The sequence below is a fragment of the Esox lucius genome, chromosome 11 (assembly GCF_011004845.1).
Source record: "Esox lucius isolate fEsoLuc1 chromosome 11, fEsoLuc1.pri, whole genome shotgun sequence".
NCBI classification, from domain to species: domain Eukaryota; kingdom Metazoa; phylum Chordata; class Actinopteri; order Esociformes; family Esocidae; genus Esox; species Esox lucius.
Genome location: NC_047579.1, coordinates 12,453,831 through 12,476,837, shown reverse-complemented (window position 1 = coordinate 12,476,837; position 23,007 = coordinate 12,453,831). Strand labels below are relative to the sequence as shown.

General features: G+C 45.4%; 1 protein-coding gene across 1 annotated transcript; it reads left to right on the top strand.

Moving 5' to 3' along the window:
* Positions 1–315: 315 nt before the first annotated feature.
* LOC117595121 (NLR family CARD domain-containing protein 3-like) lies at positions 316–22,113 on the top strand. Its single transcript, XM_034294920.1, has 9 exons — positions 316–399; positions 553–781; positions 1,018–2,806; positions 3,257–3,430; positions 4,223–4,396; positions 9,524–9,697; positions 12,970–13,016; positions 13,185–13,706; positions 22,076–22,113. Exons 2-9 carry the CDS (start codon positions 571–573, stop codon positions 22,111–22,113), a joined length of 3,129 nt encoding a protein of 1,042 aa, XP_034150811.1. The 5' UTR covers positions 316–399; positions 553–570.
* The last annotated feature ends 894 nt before the right edge of the window (positions 22,114–23,007 follow it).

Below are 23,007 nucleotides of genomic sequence, written 5' to 3'. Positions count from 1 at the left end.
TGTGGGGCTTCGGGTTGATGAATATACACAAACAAGACCTTGTTATTTGCAGCAGAAAATCCATATCAACGAGGAAGAAGAATGAAGCAACTACATTCTACGGTTACGAAACAGTGAATAAAAATACTTTTCATTGACACGCCTGTGTGTCATCCAACCTTAGAGACCTTAACTACAATAGTCAATGTTGGATTATGAAGAGTAGCATTTATTCATTTTGTATTTGAAAACATTTCTTAGTTCTGAAAGCACAAAACTGTGTGAGTCTGTACAAAGTCTGGAAGTGTAGATGTAATGTCATGTTTTGTCCACAGAGACCAACAGGAGAGTTCAGAGTCTGAGATTCTCAATGGTCAATCTGTCCAGAGTCATCAAACAGACCTGTCTTCTATATTCAGTGTATGTGGCCCTGTTATATACACTTGTTTCTGTTTACCTCAAGTAAAGTTAGCCTGTCAGTCTTTCATGCATTTGTTAATATTGTTCTGATATTTAATTTACTTTAATTCAGTCTAATTTGAACTTTTTCCACTTTCACTTTTTCACTTTCAGATACTTGAACAGAATATCATGATGTTTGTGAAGAAAGAGTTAAAGAGGTTTAAGACAATGATGAGTTCAGATCTCACAGAAGGATTTGAGAGTCAGAGGGAGGATGAGGAAGGTGTGGACCCTGAAGATGAGAAGCAGGAGAGCAGTGCCAAAGAGGGGGCACTGAAGATCACACTGCATGTCCTGAGGAACATGAACCAGAAGGATCTTGCTGACACACTGGAGAAAAGTAAGAGTTGTCTGACTTTACTGTTGAATGTTCCAAATGATATTATAGTGACCTTGAGACAACATATAACAACCTCTTCTGTGTTGAAGAACTTTACATAGAAGAAAGTGAAGAGACAGATATATTACAATACTGTCATTTAAAGGAAATATATTCTATCTGTAATTTATTATTTGATAAAATACTGTAAGCATTTATAGAGACGTAACTGATATCATCAGGGTTATTTATTTCAGATGAGCTTGCTGTGATTTACCAACATGATCTCAAATCTAACCTGAAGAAGAAGTGTCAGTGCTTATTTGAGGGTATCGCTAAACAAGGGAACCCAACACTTCTCAATAAGATCTACACAGAACTCTACATCACAGAGGGTGGAAGTGGAGGAGTCAATAATGAACATGAGGTGAGACAGATTGAGACAACAACCAAGAGACAAGCAAGACCAGAGACAGCAATCAAATGTAATGACATCTTCAAACCCATACCTGGACAAGACAAACCTATCAGAACTGTGATGACAAAGGGTGTTGCTGGAATTGGAAAAACAGTCTCTGTGCAGAAGTTCATTCTGGACTGGGCTGAAGGAAAAGCCAATCAGGAAGTCCAATTTGTATTTCCCCTCCCTTTTAGGGAGTTGAATTTAATGAAAGGGGGTGTACTCAGTTTGATTCAACTCATCAATCATTTCTCAGTTGAAACCAATAAAGGAAGAATCTCTAACTACAACAAATACAAAGTTGTGTTCATCTTTGATGGTCTGGATGAGTGTCGACTGCCCCTTGACTTCCAGAACAACAAGAGCTGTTATGATGTGACAGAGTCAACCTCAGTGGATGTGCTGCTGACAAACCTCATCAAGGGAAATCTGCTTCCCTCTGCTCTCCTCTGGATAACTACCAGACCTGCAGCAGCCAATCAGATACCTTCAGGGTGTGTTGACCTGGTGACAGAGGTGAGAGGGTTCAATGACCCACAGAAAGAGGAGTACTTCAGGAAGAGATTCAGTGATGAGGACCTGGCCAGCAGAATCATCTCACACATGAATACATCAAGGAGCCTCCACATCATGTGTCACATACCAGTCTTCTGTTGGATCGTTGCTACAATCCTTGAGTACATGTTGACTACAGATGATAAAGTAGAGTTGCCCAAGACCCTAACAGCCATGTACTCACACTTCCTTGTGTTTCAGTCCACACACAGGAATGTAAAGTATGATGGGAAAAAAGAGACAGATCCAAACTGGAATAAAGAGAGCATTCTGAGACTGGGAAAACTGGCTTTTCAACAGCTACAGAAAGGCAATCTGATTTTCTATGAAGAAGACCTGAAAGAGTGTGGCATTGATATCAATGAAGCATCAGTGTACTCAGGAGTCTGTACACAGATCTTTAAAGAGGAATGTGGGCTGAACCAGGACAAGGTGTTCTGCTTTGTCCATCTGAGCATTCAGGAGTTTCTAGCTGCTGTCTATGTGTTTCTCTCATTCAAAAACAACAATGAGAATCTAATGGATGAACAACAGTCAACCTACATAACACGTCTCCTCTGGACAACACCTGAAATAGATTTTCACAAGACTGCTGTGGATAAAACCTTCCAGAGTAAGACTGGACACTTGGACCTTTTCCTCCGCTTCCTTCTGGGTCTCTCACTGGAGTCAAATCAGACGCATTTACGAGGTCTACTGACAAAGACCAGAAGCAGCTCACAGAGCCAAGGAGAAACAGTCAAGTACATCAAGGAGAAGATCAGGGAGAATCCCTCTTCAGCGAGGTGCATCAATCTGTTCCACTGTCTGAATGAACTGAATGACCGTTCTCTAGTGGAGGAGATCCAAAGATACCTGAGTTCAGGACGTCTCTCCAGAGAAGAACTGTCACCTGCACAGTGGTCAGCTCTAGTCTTTGTGTTACTGACTTCAGAAGAGAAGATTGATGTGTTTGACCTGAAGAAATACTCCACATCAGAGGAAGGTCTTCTTGGGTTGTTGCCAGTGATCAAAACCTGCAGAACTGCTCTGTAAGTACAGTCATGCAAATTACCCCCCCCCCACCCCCCCTACAGTATATTTACTGACATGACAGCACTGATGACTTTGTGGCAGAGGCATATCACAATACATTCGGGCCCCCCGAATGTAGACACACTAGCAGTCTACACGTCTACATTGTCATAATGCATCAGAATTATAGATGAATAGATATGGGGCTATTTTTTATTATTATTTTTTTGGGTCAATTTGAGATACGGGGCTATTTAAAGAAGATCTGGGGCTATAGACCCAGACGCCCAGGCCTAACAACACCACTGATAGGAGGTTACATTGTGTGTCATATATATAGGCAATGTCAGTTTTAAAAGTATGTCCTTAAGTAGAGTTGACATGATAATGATGTGATATATAGATGATATTCTATTGTTATTCTGAACTATTGTTCTGTTTGTAACATGATGATAATCTCTCTCCAGACTGTCAGGTTGTAGAATCACTGAGGAAGGATGTGCTTCTCTGGTCTCAGCTCTGAAGTCAAACCCCTCACACCTGAAAGAACTGGATCTGAGTAACAATCAGCCAGAGGATTCAGGAGTGAAGAAACTCTCTGCTTTGATGAGGGATCCACAATGTAGACTGGAGGCTCTGAGGTGAGTAATAGTCGTTTATTTTTATATTTAATATGACATAGTGGTCATTAACATTATAATAATACAACAGAGGTGTTACACTACAACAAGGGACTAAAAACAGCTGCTGTTGTCAATGGGTGAACCTCCACCAGCCCTGAGCTCCCAGCAGGACAAAGTCCCCAACCACCTGGTGAAGTTCACTGTTCACTGGTACAATATAAATGTTCACTGCTCTTCTATAATCAAACCAGCCTGAATATATATTAGATTTAATATATATTAGATTATTTCACCTGCGTATTGGGTCACTGTATATTTCACTGCTGCCTGTTTGATCAGAAATATTTCAGGTAATGTGTGAGATTGTTGTGTTCAGAGTTTCCAAATATACTGTATATATTCTAATAGGAAATATAATTGACTAATCAAAGGCCATAACAGAACAGATTTGACTATATAAGTAAATTGACTTAGTCTAATTATCATTACAGTCCTATTTTCCAGGTTTATCAACCATTCAAACTAATCTTCATTTCAACCCTCAGATGTCCACAGATCCACACCTCTTTGTCTGTTTATTATCATTCCTGCTACTCCTCCCCTCACACACACACACACACACACACACATTAACACTTACTCTTCCTTGAACAACAGTACTGTATATTTATTGACGGAGAACATTGATGATTTTCTATACAGGATTTCTATACATTCTAGTGTCATGTATTGGCAATGTCAGTTTTAAAAGTATGTCCTTAAGTGAAGTTCTCCAGACAATGATGTAATATATAGATAATCTCTCTCCAGACTGTCAGGTTGTAGAATCACTGAGGAAGGCTGTGCTTCTCTGGTCTCAGCTCTGAAGTCAAACCCCTCACACCTGAAAGAACTGGTTCTGAGTAACAATGACCTGAAGGATACGGGAGTGGAGATGCTCTCTGCTCTGCTGAAGGACCCACAATGTAGACTGGAGACTCTGAGGTGAGTAACACAATTGACAACAGAACAATAAACATGACAACAACACAACAGAGGGGCAACACAACAAAAGGGGAATACAAACATCTTCTGTTTCCACCTCCACCTGTTCTGAGCTGCCAGCAGGTCCAAGCCTCCATCCCTGGTAAAGACCAAACCCTGTCAGACATCCCAGCAGGCCTGGAAGGAAACACACCACAACTAACAGGACCACCATTACAAACACAAACATATTCTTACATAATTAATAATCATTTCTGTCTATCACACATTAGAACTAATCTTCATTCCACCCCTCTGATGTCCACTGATCCACCATTCATTCCCACTGTATTATTGTTACACTCTTTCTTTATGAAGACTTCCCTTCATTCTACCATGTTGTCTCATAGGGACTTGAACTTCCCATCTGTTACATTTCTTCATGAATTGTCTGGTTACATCATACTGATGCTGCTCAGGGATCCATCATAGTACAGAGTATTTTGTCTCAGTTCTGCCAGGGTGGATGGGTGGAAGTCACACAGGGCTGCCTTGTCATGTTGCACTCTAGTGACTCCTTGTGGTAGAGTGTCTGACTGTTATCTCAGTCATGGTTGTTAAGCTGTGGAATGTGTTACCCTCAAGCACACGTGTATCAGATAAACACTTCCTGATTGAGTGAGCAGTGTGATTAGAATCAGAACAGCTTGGTAAAACATGCTCATAAGATATGTCCCAATTTAGTTAATTCATTTTGACTATCCTGTAACTTCTGTGTGGATGTTGAGACAAGGCAGCATAATGCAGCATAATGCCTTGTCTCAGCATCCACAGGTCATAAAAGAGAATTTGATTAGAGATGTGCATGGCAATTATTTTCACTATTGATAATTCCTCAGCTCTTGTTATCGAATAGTCGACCCCACCCCCTCATGCCCAAAAGAAATTTATTAAATGGAAAAAATGAATGTAAACTGTAATATGTTATACAATAAATTCAACGTTTTATTTAAAAATGTAGTTAACAACCTCAATAACGTTTTAATATAAACAAGTAGACTAGATATACTTTAACTCAGGAGACATTTAGATTCAGAAATGCCACAACAGCATCAAATAACCTAATGCATAGGCTTGGCAAACCGTTTACAAGTAAATTATTTCTAATAATTGTTACAAGCTTTTACATTAATTACAATACAAATGAATTATAATGAAGTATAAACGTCATCAAAAAGCCTGCATTTTCTCCCATGAATTAGTGCAGAGATATGTATAAATTACCTTACATTAGCTAATGCCTCTGTGCCAATGTTTTTTGGCCATAACAACAAAATACAAAATGTATTAGACCATCTAGCCATCAATCAATCAAATGTATTTATAAAGCCCTTTTTACAACAGCAGTTGTCACAAAGTGCTTTACAGAGACACCCGGCCTTAAACCCCAAGGAGCAAACAACAGTAGTGTTGAATTTCAGTGGCTAGGAAAAACTCCCTAAGGTCGAATTTTAGGAAGAAACCTAGAGAGGACCCAGGCTCAGAGGGGTGACCAGTCCTCTTCTGGCTGTGCGGTGGTGAGATATTAAGAGTCCAATTGGAATAATAAATAAATGTATCTGGGCTAAATCCAGAGTCTATTCGATTTTAGACTAGTTCAGAAGTATGACCAGGTGGACAAGGACAGGGACAGCAACGGGCCCCCCAAACCAGGTAATCCGCAGGTGTGGACCAGGACCTCATCTCCTTCTAAAATTTAAAACTGGAGGAAACTGAGAAAAGTTAGTAGTACATCCCTCATATCCCCCAGCACAATAATATAGCAGCGTAACACCTTGGAACTGATACGGGGGGGTCCGGTGACACTGTGGCCCTACCCGGGGGAGGCCCCGGACAGGGCCCAACAGGCAAGAAATCAATCCAACCACATTGCCAGGCATCAACCAAAGGGACACCCACCAACCGCAACCCCCCTGAATGAGGGCCGAGGATTGCTAGCGGCGTACAGCCCAATTGCACAAGTGCGCAACAGAGAGTCAACAACAAGCCAGTGACTCTTCCCCCGAAAGGCATTGGAGGGAGGGCATCCCAGTGGCGACGAGAGCCCACCTGGCAAGACAGCAAGGGTGGACAGTATCAAGCCTACTGGTCACCTTCACGCCCCCGGGCTAGGCTACACCTAATTATATACCGTGCTGTAGAGATGAGTTTTTAGTAGACACTTGAAAGTTTGCACTGAGTTTGCATTTCTAACCTTAATTGGCAGATCATTCCACAGGAGTGGAGCTCTATGAGAAAAGGCCCTGCCGCCAACTGTTTGTTTAGAAATTCTAGGTACAATTAAAAGGCCTGCATCTTGCGATCTAAGGTTACGTGTAGGTAAGTATGGCTGGATCATTTCAGCAAGGTAAGTAGGAGCAAGTCCATGTATTGATTTATAGGTTAAGAGTAAAACCTTAAAATCAGCCCTAACCCTAACAGGCAGCCAATGTAAGGACGCCAGGACAGGAGTAATGTGTTCAAATGTTTTTGTTCTAGTTAGGATTCAAGCGGCTGTGTGCAGCACTTATTGAAGTTTATTCATTAATTTGTCTGGATAACCAGAGGGAAGAGCATTGCAGTAATCTAGTCTAGAAGTAACGAAAGCATGGATTAATTTTTCTGCATCAGTTTTTGATAGAAAGTTTCTAATTTTTGTGATGTTTCGAAGATGAAAATAAGCAACTCTTGAGACATATTTTATATGTTCCTCAAAGGAGAGGTCAGGGTCAAGGGTAACCCTGAGGTTTTTTACAGTTTTTTGGGATACGACCATGCAGCCGTCGAGGTTCACAGTGAGATCTGCTAACAACGCTCTTTGTTTTTTGGGTCCTAAAAGGAGCATTTCTGTTTTATTTGAGTTTAAGAGCAAGACATTCTCTGTCATCCACTTCCTAATATCTGAAACGCATGCTTCCAAAATAGCTAATTTAGGGGCTTCTCCATGCTTCATTGAAATATATAACTGTGTGTCATCAGCATAACAGTGAAAGTTAATATTGTGATTTCGGATTACATCGCCCAGAGGGAGCATGTATAGTGAGAACAATAATGGGCCCAGAACCGAGCCTTGAGGAACTCCAAAGCATACCTTTGACTTGTCAGAGGATATGCCATCCACACTAACGAACTGATATCTTTCAGATAAATAAGATTTAAACCAGGCTACAACATGTCCACGTAGCCTAATATTGGTTTCCAGTCTCTCTAAGAGAAGGGAGTGATCAATAGTGTCAAAAGCAGCACTAAGATCAAGAAGCAACAGGACGGATGCGGAACCTTTGTCTGAGGCCATTAGAAGGCCATCTATTCTTATATATACAGTCCTTTGAAACTATACTTTCTAAACAAAACTACACTTAATATATAGACTAACAGAGTTACGTTTAAGTCTGCATTAAATCTAGCACACCTACCGATGTGTTCCAGTGTATAAACAAATATCTTTGGAAGGAAGCTTACCAGGAATAAATTATATAAATTGAATTAACATAAACCAAATCTGGCTAGCGCATCCATAAATGCTAACTCTTAACAAAAATATAAAGAATCATTAGGCAATGTCCATATTATTATGATAATTTATTCTTGTTCAGTAGAATTAGCATGTCCACGTGCTCCAGGAGTAGACTAGAAGGCTTATGTAGTCTGTAGACTTTCAAGCCTGCAGGAGAGAAAACCCTTTCAGCTGGTACAGATGTTTCTCTAATCAACATAACATGTCTCAGTTTCAACATTTTATATGTTGTCTTTGTATTATTTTCTATTGAATCTAGTGTTACGGGCAACCAAGTGTTTCTGAATTGTAAGATGCTTTTATCAAAAGTGTTCAAAATCTTAGTGACTCAAGGCATTGGCTCTCACTGCACAGTGGTGCAGTGAGTGCAAAACATTAAACATATCACATGTTTAAAGTTTATATAGATGTATCTTCTGCAGTATCCAACATCACTTTATGGGGCAGTGGGTAGGTGTGTGCTTTACGAAGGGAAATTAAAATGCCTGGTTCATATCCACATTCTTCCTGCCTTTCCAGACAACACAACTATGCATCCATTGTATTGTTTTGTATTATTAAGGCAAGCGTGTCATAAGATTCACAAAATAAAAACCATTATTTAAAAACAATAAACAGTGTTGTTTGCACTTAGTTAAACATGATCTGGCACCATAACAAGTCACAGAGTTAGAGTCGGTGACACTACCCACTGGGGCATCGATGGACTTATAATGCAAACAACAAATAAATGACTAAATAAGGTGACCAGTAGAGGGCGGTGTTTGAAAGTCTCAGGCACCAAACAACCATAGAAACCTGTATTTTACAAGAGGCTTTGGAAAAAGAGGCTTTGGAAAAAGTCATCAATCACATGGTATTACACCGATACAAGACTCAGCCCTTTAACATGGATTAGAATGGGTTGAATTTTCAAAACAACCCTTTATTGGAGTGTTTAGTTCAATCTCCTGATCAACAATAGCAGAGTGGCAGCTGAAATCGTGTTTTGGAAATAGTTTTCTTTTGAAAACCTGGCTTCTTTTCAATTGAGATTTAATGACCAAGGGCTAGGTTGTTAGATTTAGTCATAGATTTCAAACATGTAGTTTCAAAATGGGAAGTTACTACTTCAAATTATTGTGATCAATGACGTCTCAAGCTTTGATTACATGCCTTTTATAAACCTTGCTGTAAAATGCTCCCAGTTCTGTCTTGAATGCCAAGTTGCTTTCACTCACTGACCTCTACTTGACACACAAATCACAATTTTATGTACATTCTACAACAGGTTGGTCAAATAGGTTGGTGTTGGGAACATGAGTTACAAGCTGTGACATGAGACACCATCAATTAATGTTCAAATAATTTGTTTCATTTCATGTATGCTATGACAATTTATCCTAAATAATTAATCAAATTATTTATTGCTGATCAAAAGATGTTACTATTGTGAACCTTTTAGTTTAGTAACTGAATTCATCTTCAGTCGCTATTTAATCTTTTTATATTCTTCAAAGTGTTTAAAAAGCCTTGGTTGCCCATCAGTACTTCAAAGTTCAGAGACTTTGTTAATGTGAGTATTTTGTGAAATCATGATTATCTCTGTGCAGGCTGTCAGGCTGTCTGGTCACAAAGGAAGGCTGTGTTTCTCTGGTCTCAGCTCTGAAGTCAAACCCCTCACATCTGAAAGAACTGGATCTGAGCTACAATCACCCAGGAGACTTGGGAGTCAGACTGCTCTCTGCTGGACTGGAGGATCCACACTGGAGACTGGAGAAACTCAAGTAAGTCCTATAGATGTTTTCTGAATCAGTAATCAGCAGAGGTTGGGGACTCGAGTCACATGACTTGACTCGAGTCTGACTCGAGTCAGAATTTTCAGGACTTGTGACTTGCTTGATTAAAGTATGAAAATGACTTGACTTGTTACTTGAGACTTGACTTGACTTGCATCTTAAAATGAGCGGGCATGTATATTATTACACGTAGGCTATAATGTCTGTATTAAATGTGGGCATTTTCAAGTGTTAGTGGACTGCGCGTGGAAACTAAAAAGCATTGTGCTTACACCATAACAGTTAACTTTACTGCATGAAAGGCTAACATGGAGGCGCCGATGTGATACCAGCACCTAAACATTTCGAATGAGTTTTTTTTTTTTTTACTCATACAGACAAGAATAATTACAGCGTAATTACATATTAGGCAGTTTTTCAGTCACAATAATTAGTTTATAAGGTTGTTATTATTAGCCCTTATTACATGGATTGGCTGAATTCCAGTGCAGAATGCGTGTTATTTCTTGATAACAGACCGTTGCCATGAAAAACAGCGCGTTGCTATGGACGCAGCAGGATTCTAACCAGAGACGGAACGGTATTTGATTTTGAAATCGAGCTTCGCACCGAGCGCACGTCAGAAACAGAGGACAGTGTGTGTGTGTGTTCATCTCTTTAGTACTGTGACTTGACTTGAAACTTATAAGGACTCGACTTGACTTGCTTAGGGTGAACCCTTGACTTGACTTGACTTGCTTGATTTATCTGAACTGTGACTTGAGACTTGACTCGAGACTTGATGGTTAAGACTTGAGACTTGCTTGGACTTGACCATGTGTGACTTGTCCCCATCTCTGGTAATCAGCAATGTGCTATTAAGTTGCATTATGTAATATGTGTCTTATGGTCACACTGACCTGTTGGATGTTTCCCTATCAGATGTAATGTATTGTTTAAATGACTGTGATTCCTCCATTCTGCACCTAGCTGCCCTCCTTCCATCCCCAACTACACCCTGTATTCTGAACAGGTGTCTGTCTGTAGTGTCTCCATTCCACTGCTCCTGCCACCTCCTCATCATCTCAGTCCAGACAATACATTTATCCACTTCTCCTCAACTCTCTCAATGTGCTCAATCCAAGTCAGTCTGGCATCAGAATACACCCCAAGGAATCTAAAAACCCCCACCCTCTCCAAATCCTTCCCATACAATCTCAGCTGGACCTCATCACCCCTCTTCCTTGTGTAAAAAGACATCCACCACTGTCTCCCTGTTCACCTGTGTCTTCCTGACCTCTGCTTCTAAACAGAACACAGGGTCCATAGTACCCCTCCCCTTCCTGACCTCTGCTTCTAAACAGAACACAGGGTCCATAGTACCCCTCCCCTTCCTGACCTCTGCTTCTAAACAGAACACAGGGTCCATAGTACCCCTCCCCTTCCTGACCTCTACTTCTAAACAGAACACAGGGTCCATAGTACCCCTCCCCTTCCTGACCTCTGCTTCTTAACAGAACACAGGGTCCATAGTACCCCTCCCCTTCCTGACCTCTTCTTCTAAACAGAACACAGGGTCCATATTACCCCTCCCCTTCCTGACCTCTGTTTCTAAACAGAACACAGGGTCCATAGTGCCCCTCCCCTTCCTGACCTCTGCTTCTAAACAGAACACAGGGTCCGTAGTACCCCTCCCCTTCCTGACCTCTGCTTCTAAACAGAACACAGGGTCCATAGTACCCCTCCCCTTCCTGACCTCTGTTTCTAAACAGAACACAGGGTCCATAGTACCCCTCCCCTTCCTGACCTCTGCTTCTTAACAGAACACAGGGTCCATAGTGCCCCTCCCCTTCCTGACCTCTGTTTCTAAACAGAACACAGGGTCCATAGTGCCCCTCCCCTTCCTGACCTCTGCTTCTAAACAGAACACAGGGTCCATAGTACCCCTCCCCTTCCTGACCTCTGCTTCTAAACAGAACACAGGGTCCATAGTGCCCCTCCCCTTCCTGACCTCTGCTTCTAAACAGAACACAGGGTCCATAGTACCCCTCCCCTTCCTGACCTCTGTTTCTAAACAGAACACAGGGTCCATAGTACCCCTCCCCTTCCTGACCTCTGGTCCTAAACAGAACACAGTGTCCCTAGTACCCCTCCCCTTCCTGACCTCTGCTTCTAAACAGAACACAGGGTCCATAGTACCCCTTCCTGACCTCTGCTTCTAAACAGAACACAGGGTCCATAGTACCCCTCCCCTTCCTGACCTCTGCTTCTAAACAGAACACAGGGTCCATAGTACCCCAGTTGTCGTTTATTTCTGACTACCAAGTCTCTAACTCTAACATCTCTGTATTAACTAGTGTCCAAATACATGAACTCAGTACTTTACTATAAACACAGTAGGTAGCTAGTGATTTTACACTCTCTTATACAGTGGTATAATTAATCAATACATCAACTCAGTTCATTTCTATAATAGTCTCATGATCACTGTCACTCAGGGTGACACATGCAGTCACTTTTCCTTCCCAATGTTCCTGCTTCTATCCTTCTATCCTGTTCCCTTCCCAATACTATATCCTTAATTCCATCATCACAGTCATTATGGATTGTTAATGACTGGGGGGTTGTGTGTGTGATTGTGTGGTGTGTCTGTGTGTGATTTGGGGGTTGTGTATTTTGTTTGTGTGTTATTGGGGGGTTGTGTGGTGTGTGTTTTCAGGGTGTAGCATTGCAGAATTTAGGCAGGATACATTTTAATTAAAAAAAAGAAGTTATATGGTGTTTGTGATTGCAGTAACAATTATGATTGTCAAACACTTGGGTCCAAAATGTATCAAGCTTTGAGGGACTTTTTCTGTGTTTATGTTTGTACTTTCCATGTGGTGTATATTGTTCATTCTGAGACTGACTCTTCTGTGTTGTTTAATACATTAAAGGGATAAAATACTTACTTAAGTGTAACAAGTGCCCAAGTGTTGATCACAATTTAGATCATAGTTTGATTAATCGTCTAACCCAAGTGTGATGTGTTTATGAAGGGGGACTGGGAGAGGTGGTGTGTGTGTGTGTGTGTGTGTTGGGAGGGGGGTTGTGTGTAATGTCTGTGTGGTTGTTTGCGTTTTAGGTATGTAAGGTGTGTGTATGTGTGTGTGTGTGTGTGATGGGAGGGGGGTTATGTGTAATGTCTGTGGTCGTTTGTGTTGCAGGTATGTGTGTGCGTGTGTGTGTAAGACAGGTTGTGTGTCACTGAATGACATTCTGCTCCTCTGCTTCTTCCACAGTATGGATCATGGTGGAGAGTGGAGGTTGAAATCAGGACTGAAGAAATGTAAGTGATTTATTATACAGAACCCATATACAGCTGGTGTGTTTGTTTGTGTGTTTGTGTGTGTGTGTGTGTGTGTGTAAGTTTGTGCATGTTTGTTTCATTCTGCATGTGTGTGTATAATATGAATGATGATGATGTGTAATATTGTATCTTGGTCTCATCCATCAGATGTCTGTGATCTCACACTGGACCCAAACACAGTAAACAGAAACCTCTCTCTGTCTGAGGAGAACAGAAAGGTGACATGGAGGAGAGAGGAGCAGCCGTATCCTGATCACCCAGAGAGATTTGACTATTGGTCACAGGTGTTGTGTAGAGAGGGTCTGTCTGGACACTGTTACTGGGAGGTAGAGTGGAGTGGGAGATGGGCTGAGATAGGAGTGACATATAAAGGAATCAACAGGAGAGGAGAGGGTGATGACTGTTGTCTTGGACACAATGGCAAGTCCTGGAGTCTGGAATGTGATGATGACCGTTACGCTGTCTGTCACAATAACAAGACAACTGTCCTACCTGTCTCCTCCTCAGACTTTTACAGAGTAGGAGTGTATCTGGACTGGCCAGCCGGCACTCTGTCCTTCTACTGGGTCTCCTCTGACACACTGACCCACCTGTACACATTCAACACTACATTCACTGAGCCCCTCTATCCAGGGTTTTATGTTTATAATAACTCCTCAGTGTCTCTGTGTCAGATGGTCCCTGTGTCAAACACAACATGATGTTTCACTCTAATCATGGTCATGTTCAGTAGGACACCGTAGTAAAACCTTCACATTTAGAAATCATTAATCTGGTTGTTATTGTTTATCGTTGGTGTTTGTAAACATTGATGTCTGTAGAATGTTTATTTATTTAATTGTTGACAAAACATTCCTGCTTCTGTATGAATTTCAGTGTCCCAGATTTGACAGAATAAAAAATGTGTTTTAAAACATATTATTTAGGATTGTTTTAAATATAATGTGTGTGTGTGTGTGTGTGTGGACAGACAAAATGATGTAAATACTTTACTAAACACAGACCACCAAAGCCATTGGATTGATGTGACAGTTGACCGTCCAACAACAGAAACTTAGTGAACCTCCTCCTGTTAACTGATCTACTAACCATGAAGAAAGAGATCCATGTAGCACACCAGGTGAACAGAACCTGATAGAAACATGGATAGAACACACACACACATCTTCTCCTGTGTTTCAGGGTGTCTCTGTCCTCTCTGATCCAGTGTCTCCTCTCTACCTCCCTCTCCTGTCCCCTCTGATCCAGTGTCTCCTCTCTACCTCCCTCTCCTTTTCCCTCTGATCCAGTGTCTCCTCTCTACCTCCCTCTCCTGTCCCCTCTGATCCAGTGTCTCCTCTCTACCTCCCTCTCCTGTCTCCTCTGATCCAGTGTCTCCTCTCTACCTCCCTCTCCTGTCCCCTCTGATCCAGTGTCTCCTCTCTACCTCCCTCTCCTGTCCCCTCTGATCCAGTGTCTCCTCTCTACCTCCCTCTCCTGTCCCCCTCTCCTTTTCTCCTCCTCTTCTCTTCCTCACTTCCTCTCCCCCTTCTGCTATTTTTGTTCTTCCTCCTCTGTTTCTCTCTTCCTCTCCTCCTGTCTCCTCCTCATCCTCTCTGTCTCTCCTATCTCCCTCTTCCTCTCCCACTCCCATGCACGTCTCCGCTCCTCCTCTCTTTGCCTCCCTGTCTTTCTCCCTTGCTCTCCCTCCTTACTTCCTCTCTTTTCGTCTCTCCCTATGCTCCTCTCTTCCTATCTCCTCCTTGTCTTCTCTTTTCCTCTCCTCCTCTTCTCTCCTGTCCCTCTCGACGTCTCCCCTTCTCCTCCTCTCCTTTTTCTTCCTCTCCCTTTCTCCTCCTCATCCTCACTTCCTCTCCTAATGTCCACCTCTCCTCTCTGTTACCTTCTCCTCCTCTCTTCCACTGCTCCTCTCCCTCTTTCTTCTTTTATTCACCTCCCCAGTCTTTCTCTTCCTCTCCTCTCTCCATCATCCTCTCATCTTCTATTCCATCTCTTCATCTCCCCCTCTGTTCTTCTCCTATCTCTGTTTCCCACTCCTTTCCCCTTCTGCTCCTCTTTTCCTTGCCCTCTCTCCTCTCTCCTCTCTTCCTGTTTTCATAACTTCCTCTCTTCCACTCTCTCTTTCCTCTTCTCTTTTGCTCCTCTGCCTCTCCTCCTCTCCTGTTCTCCCTCTCATCCTTCTTCCCCCCTCCTGCCTCTCCCAATGTCCACCTCTTCTTTCTCAATTTCTCTTCTGATCCCCTCTTCACTTCCTTTCTTCCTCTCCTACTCTCCCCCTTTCATCCTGTTGGGTTCAGTTCACCAAACTTCTATATAGTCTAATTTGTCTAATGAGAAAGAACCACACCAAGAGTCAGAAAGACGTTTTAGAAGTCACTTCTGCAGAAGGGAGAGAGCCGTTAATCTCAACTGAGCCAGGAACGAGCCTGCCAGTAGGATTCAACTCAGCAACTCAACACTTCTCCATGGGTAGACTCGTTTTTATTTAGAAGCACAGCGTTCAGTAGTCATAACACACATGTCCTTTTCCTCTTGGTTATCTCTAGTTGTTATTGCATACTGGAACATCTTGTTATTGCTCAAAGGTTGTACTGTCTCTGAGCGTTATAGGTAGGAAGCATGTGGTTTCATATCTGACAGTAATGAAAACCACATAACTGTTTCAATTGGAACATGTTATTCTAGGCTTATACTGAACGTAATTTAGATAGACTGGCGAAAGCTTTCACAATGATTGCGACAGATCCTATATGAAACATTAACTTCTTACACATCCTTTCTTCAACTTCCCCTCTCCTTTTTCTCCTCTCTTCCTCTCCTCCTTTCCTTTCTTTGTCACCCTCTCTCCTCCCTTAGTATCTTCCTCGTTTCCTTCTTTGTCCTCCTCTCCCCATTTTCTCCTCTCTACCTCTACTCCTCTTCCTATACTTATATACTCCTCGTTTCCTCTCCCCATTTCCTCATCTGATCTCCTCTTTTCTTCTCCTCTTCTTTCCCTACTCCCCCTTTCTTTCTTTCTTTCTTTCTTCCTTCAGCTCCCCTTCTCTCTTCCTCTGTTCTTCCTCTCTGCTCTTCTATTCAATTCAAAAGGTTTTATTTTCATGGGAAACAAATGTGCTCATTGCCAAAGCAGGTACAAAAAACAATGAACAAAATCTAAGTAACAGATCAAGTTTCGGAGGAATATGCACATGTTTTACACAGGAAGTGTAGTTTGGTTTTAACCTGGTTTTGTGGGTATTGGGCTCTGTAGCAGGACACAGAAAAGACAAGGAACTGGTTACGTTTGGAGACGTGGTCGAGGGTCTTTTATTTCAACTGTGGAATCTGAGCATTAACACAGGAATGTTTTACATTGACCATTTGGCATGGGGGTTACTGTCTTGGAAACCTGATCTTTGTTAGGTAGACACACCCTTCAATGTATATATCAGCTTGTAACCAACATTACAGTGAGATGAGATTGAGGTTGTGTAAGGAAGACCAGGTCCTTAACCTCATGAACAAGACTATGTAATACTGCAATCAGGGGTGGGTAGAGTACTGAAAATCTGTCCTCAAGTAAAAGTACAGTTACTCGTCTCAAAATGTACTCAAGTAAAAGTAGAAGTACCACATGAAAAAACTTGTCACGGTCGTGGGATGGAAAGGACACAGGCGCAGAGTAGAGGTAGGGAAGGTAATCCATGTTTAATCAAAAAAAAGAAAGAAGGACTCCAACAAACAAAAAGGCAGCAACCAGTGACGTGGGTCTTCCTTACACAGGATAAACAAAACCAAAATGAACCACGCCTTGGGGCCTACAAACTAAACTTAAATAGGGTCCCCAATTGGAGGCAATAACTAACACCTGCCTCCAATTGGGGAAACCAAAAAAAGGAGTAGAGGTGGCTAAAGGCCACCTCCTGTCCTGTCCTGGCTATGCCCCGAGCCCAGCGCAGAGATGGCTAGGGGCACAGCCAGGACGTGACAGTACCCCCCCCCAAAGGCGCGGGCTCCCGACCGCAAGACCGGGACGACCACACCCGGACCGGCGGAGGCTCAGCGCCCGGAGCCGCCGGCACAGGCCGGGGAGGCGGAGCCACAGGGACAGGCCGGGGAGGCAGAGGGTCAGGAGACGGGAGAGCCGGCGGAGGGACAGGAGCCGGCAGGAGAGCCGGCGGCGGGTCGACAGCCAGCGGAGGAGCAGGAGCCGGGGGAGCCGGCAGAGGGTCGACAGCCGGCGGAGGAGCAGGAGCCGGGGGAGCCGGCGGAGGGTCAACAGCCGGCGGAGGAGCAGGAGCCGGGGGAGCCGGCGGAGGAATAGGAGACGGGGAAACCGGCGGAGGGTCAGGAGCCGGCAGAAGAGCCAGCGGAGGAGCAGGAGACGGGGGAGCCGGCGGGGGAATAGGAGCCGGTGGAGGAGCAGGAGCCGGGGGAGCCGGCGGAGGGTCCGGAGCCGGCGGAAGAGCCGGCGGAGGAGTAGGAGCCGGGGGAGCCGGCGGAGAAATAGGAGACGGGGGAGCCGGTGGAGGGTCAGGAGCCTGCGGAAGAGCCGGCGGAGGAGTAGGAGACGGGGAAACCGGTGGAGGGTCAGGAGCCGGCGGAAGAGCCGGCGGAGGAGCAGGAGCCGGTGGAGGAGCAGGAGCCGGGGGAGCCGGCGGAGGGTCCGGAGCCGGCGGAAGAGCCGGCGGAGGAGTAGGAGCCGGGGGAGCCGGCGGAGGGTCAGGAGCCTGCGGAAGAGCTGGCGGAGGAGTAGGAGACGGGGAAACCGGTGGAGGGTCAGGAGCCGGCGGAAGAGCCGGCGGAGGAGTAGGAGCCGGCGGAGGAGCAGGAGCCGGTGGAGGAGCAGGAGCCGGGGGAGCCGGCAGAGGGTCCGGAGCCGGCGGAAGAGCCGGCGGAGGAGTAGGAGCCGGGGGAGCCGGCGGAGGAATAGGAGACGGGGGAGCCGGCGGAGGGTCAGGAGCCTGCGGAAGAGCTGGCGGAGGAGTAGGAGACGGGGAAACCGGTGGAGGGTCAGGAGCCGGCGGAAGAGCCGGCGGAGGAGTAGGAGCCGGCGGAGGAGCAGGAGCCGGTGGAGGAGCAGGGGGAGCCGGCAGAGGGTCCGGAGCCGGCGGAAGGGCCAGCGGTGGGTCCGGAGCCGGCGGAAGGGCCAGCGGAGGAGTAGGAGCCGGGGGAGCCGGTGGAGGAATAGGAGCCGGCAGAGGAATAGGAGACGGGGGAGCCGGCGGAGGAATAGAAGCCGGCGGCAGGTCGGCAGCCGGCGGAGGAGCAGGAGCCGGGGGAGCCGGCGGAGGGTTGACGGCCGGCGGAGGAGCAGGACCCGGGGGAGCCGGCGGAGGGTCAGAACCCTGTGGGAGAGCCGGCGAAGGAGCCGGAGACGGGGAAGCCGGCGGAGAGTCAGGGAGAGCCGGCGGAGGGTCAGGGAGAGCCGGGACAGGCGAGGGCGCCGCTGAGGCCGGGACAGGCGAGGGCGCCGCTGAGGCCGGGACAGGCGAGGGCGCCGCTGAGGCCGGGACAGGCGAGGGCGCCGCTGAGGCCGGGACAGGCGAGGGCGCCGCTGAGGCCGGGACAGGCGAGGGCGCCGTGGGATGATGCGGGGGCTCCTGGGCAGGTGAAGGCGCTGCGGGACAAGGCGGCCAGTCAACCGCGGGCTCGGGCGGCGGTGGCCAGTCATCCGCGGCCTCGGGCGGCCAGTCAACCGCTGGCTCGGGCGGCGGCAGCCAGTCATCCATGGCCCCGGGCGGCGGCGGCCAGTCATCCGCGGGCCCGGGCGGCGGCGGCCAGTCATCCGCGGGCCCGGGCGGCGGCGGCCAGTCATCCGCGGGCCTGGGCGGCGGCGGCCAGTCATCCGCGGGCCCGGGCAGCGGCCAGTCCACGGCGGGTCCTGGCGGCGGCGAAAACAGGGCAGCGGGAGGAGCTGGCGGCTGAGGCAACTGGGCAGCGGGAGGAGCTGGCGGCTGCGGCCACTGGGCAGCGGGGGGCGCTGGCTGCGGCCACTGGGCAGCGGGGGGCGCTGGCTGCGGCTCCCGGGCAGCAGGGGGCGCTGGCGGCGCCGGCTGCGGCTCCCAGGCAACGCTGTGGCTGTGGCTCCCAGGCAGCAGGGGGCGCTGGCGGCGCTGGCTGCGGCTCCCAGGCAGCGGGGAGCGCTGGCTGCGGCTCCCAGGCAGCGGGGGGCGCTGGCTGTGGCTCCCAGGCAGCAGGGGGCGCTGGCGGCGCTGGCTGCGGCTCCCAGGCAGCGGGGAGCGCTGGCTGCGGCTCCCGGGCAGCAGGGGGCGCTGACGGCGCTGGCTGCGGCTCCCGGGCAGCGGGGGGCGCTGGCTGCGGCTTCCGGGCAGCGGGGGGCGCTGCGGCTCCCGGGCAGGGCTGGGGCACCTGGACTACCCCACACGTAGAGGCCCGGTGTGCCGCAGAGGACAGTAGGGGTTCTCCTCCTCCTCGGTGTCGCTGTCCGGCCAACCGAGGAGTTCCCCTACCGTCCATTTCTGCTGTGTCTCTTGGTGGTGGTTCATTCTGTCACGGTCGTGGGATGGAAAGGACACAGGCGCAGAGTAGAGGTAGGGAAGGTAATCCATGTTTAATCAAAAAAAAGAAAGAAAGACTCCAACAAACAAAAAGGCAGCAACCAGTGACGTGGGTCTTCCTTACACAGGATACACAAAACCAAAATGAACCATGCCTTGGGGCCTACAAACTAAACTTAAATAGGGTCCCCAATTGGAGGCAATAACTAACACCTGCCTCCAATTGGGGAAACCAAAAAAAGGAGTAGAGGTGGCTAAAGGCCACCTCCTGTCCTGTCCTGGCTATGCCCTGAGCCCAGCGCAGAGATGGCTAGGGGCACAGCCAGGACGTGACAAAACTACTCATGTAAGAGTAAAAGAGTATTTGGTCAAAAAAGTACTTCAGTACTTCTATTTACATATTTTGCTTTAATACATTAACGCCATAGTAACAACAAGGAAAACGTATTTAAGAAAGTACAAACGGAAACTGCATTTTTAATGTTCGACGAGGCATTTGTTTTCCAGAGTCAGCCAACAGTAATGCAGAATAGAAAAACAAAATAAATTGCAAAAATAAATAATACTGTAGTTTTATTATTAATCTGTGTGGCAAATAAGATTATTGCATATTAAGACCATCATACATGTTACTGGTAAAAAATATATATTTATCTTGTGTAGTAATGCTCAAAACATCTTGTCAATCAAATGAGTAAGCCAGGTCTTTGGTTTGGAATGACTGACTGCATTGCAACTAAGCCAGCTGGTAACCCTAACCCTTACTAAAGTTCAAGTCAAGCCCAATGCTGCAGTGTTATTATATGTTGTAAGTTAGCTAGAATATTATATTATCATTAGGATATATTACTGCATTTCATTGTACTGTACTTGTACTTGTTCAATGACAAATAAGTTCAATCTAAAATAAAAAGATGGCTTTAATAAAAGGATTTAGCTGGCTAAATAGAGCGAGCCAGTTAGCTAACCTTACCTCTATGTGCTTGTGGAGGTTGGATGATGAGTTTGTGAAAGCAGAGATGGTTGCATCTTTGGGAATACAAAGACAACATTTCATAATGACTGTGTTGCCTTATTTTACATTTAAATGGAAACATGTCGGTCAGCTGTGGTCAGGGGTTGGCATTCCCCCGTCAACGTCCTCCAATTGACCACTTTCCATGTGGGTGTCTGTCATTTAATGAACTAAGTCTGCTCACACTCCTACACAGATTTAAAGGAACGGGAGAGAACACCCACCCCAACATCACATCACCAAATGAAAAAACTCAATGTCTTTTGACAAACTACTGAAGACAAAATTGTTAAGAGTAGGTGAAATGTAACGGTGTAAAGAGTACGTTTTATAAAACAAGTAATGTAATGTGAGTAATGTGATGGCAATTCCATCGATCGACACTCTTAAAGGAGTAAGAAACAGAGACAAAATTCTCTTGGCACAATTTAACAGTTTTATTAATTATTTGCAAATAAGAGAGACGCGTCAAACGCTTACAAACATAATCGTCTGAGGAGTCTCTGACTCAATACAGATCATTCAACAGTATTTATTACAGGTAAAAGGGGTGTGGTAAGATGCTGCCCATCTGTCCTTTGTCAATAAAACACATTCCCTTTGTTGTGTTACTACCTAGTCTTCACACAAAGGACAAACTCTCCTTCCCCCCATAAGTAACTTCTTCAATTCTAAGAGTTCCAACTGAACCCGGACAGACAATAGATGCCCTAAAGAGTTAAATACAGATGCGCAGATTAATGAGTAACCATTTCATCTGCTGATACCAGTCAAAGATGCCCCCCACATTCCTTTTCTAATTTGAACAAGGGGCTCTCAGTCCTTTAATCAGTGAGAATACATTGAGTACAGACCCCATATAGTAACTCCATAAGTACTCGTTCCACTGAAACTGTACTCTTTTACTCATTTGCGTTACTTGTAACGCGTTACTACCCACCCCTGGCTGCAATAAATCATTGAATTACTCTCTACTTTGCCCAGACAACATTTCTATGTGGGTAAAAAGTGGGCAGAATCATGGGTCCCAGGTGGGATTGTCTGCAGGTTCCATGTTGGCCCCAAGACAGTTGCCCCTGTGGGTTTAAGGCAGGATTACACCAGGTTTTAGATGGGCCCCAGCTGGATATGCTTTAAAATATCCTAATTGAGTACTGAGTACAGTTTGAATAAACATCCAACCTGGAGCTGCAATAATTAATCAAAAAAAATAATTATTAATCACCAACCAGTTTGAGTCAGGCTCTATGTAATTTGAAAAAATGGCCACATTGTCTAATTTATTTTTATTTACAAATATTTTGCTGATAACAGACAAAAGGATCAACAGATTAATTGGTAATATAAATAATTGTTTCAGAAAAACAACATAACAGAGTGTCAACATTTTGTCTTGTAACTGAGTAATATTTTAACAGTTTAACTGTTCTTGTACCTGAATATTCCACCACTGCTCAGTACTGTTTAATTTGGCACTGGCTGTCTGGATGCCCTTCGTCCTCCTCTGTCTCTTGCCCCAGTGAACCATTTCGACAGTGACCTCTCTGACTCCCAGTGACCTCTCTGCCTCCCAGTGTCCTCTCTGCCTCCCAGTGACCTCTCTGCCTCCCAGTGCCCTCTCTGACTCCCAGTGCCCTCTCTGCCTCCCAGTGTCCTCTCTACCTCCCAGTGCCCTCTCTGCCTCCCAGTGTCCTCTCTACCTCCCAGTGCCCTCTCTGCCTCCCAGTGTCCTCTCTACCTCCCAGTGCCCTCTCTGACTGCCAGTGCCCTCTCTGCCTCCTGCTGGTTCACCTGTGCCGTCAATGAATTCTTCTTAAGAGCCTCTGGAAAACAAATTAGGTTTGAGCTAACTTTAAAAACATATTCTCTTTAAACACCATTTAGAATGAAACAATGGCCAACTTCAGGGCCATATTGGCAAAAGTATGTAGGATATGATGGATCTTTAGCATAGAAAAAAAGAATTTAGCCCAAGAAAATATTTATGAAGTACTTGAACTTAATACAACATTTTATTACTCCCTCATAATGATAATTAATATATAATAACTTTGTGAGGTGTGTACAAATAATCAAAATAATTAGGCATATTAGCCTGTGCACATACACACGCAGCTAACGCTTGCATAACTTACACGAGGAAAAAGAATGAGCTACGCTAACATGAAATTACATCTTAATAACTATTATATTATTGCATACATATTCACATAAGTGTTCATTATGATATATGCATACAACGACCAAAAGAACACGTACGGACATATTACTCCAAGGATCCGACATGTATAGATCAGCCGTACAGCAGTATTTCACCATTTGCCATGTGGGAATTAAACTCATCCACCAGTTAACAACAGTAACGTCCCAAACTGCACTACCTATTTTTCACCACTAGGCATCACACTCGCAACATCAATGATGCACAGCAGCCTAGCGAAGCTGACTCAAA

Bases quoted from the DNA above. Each gene is read 5' to 3' on its own strand.
- LOC117595121 (XM_034294920.1), top strand. From the start codon at position 571: ATGATGTTTGTGAAGAAAGAGTTAAAGAGGTTTAAGACAATGATGAGT. The intron at 3,431-4,222 runs GTGAGTAATAGT...ATCTCTCTCCAG, and splicing joins TGTAGACTGGAGGCTCTGAG to ACTGTCAGGTTGTAGAATCA. The intron at 13,707-22,075 runs GTCAGATGGTCC...CTCTTGCCCCAG, and splicing joins TAACTCCTCAGTGTCTCTGT to TGAACCATTTCGACAGTGAC.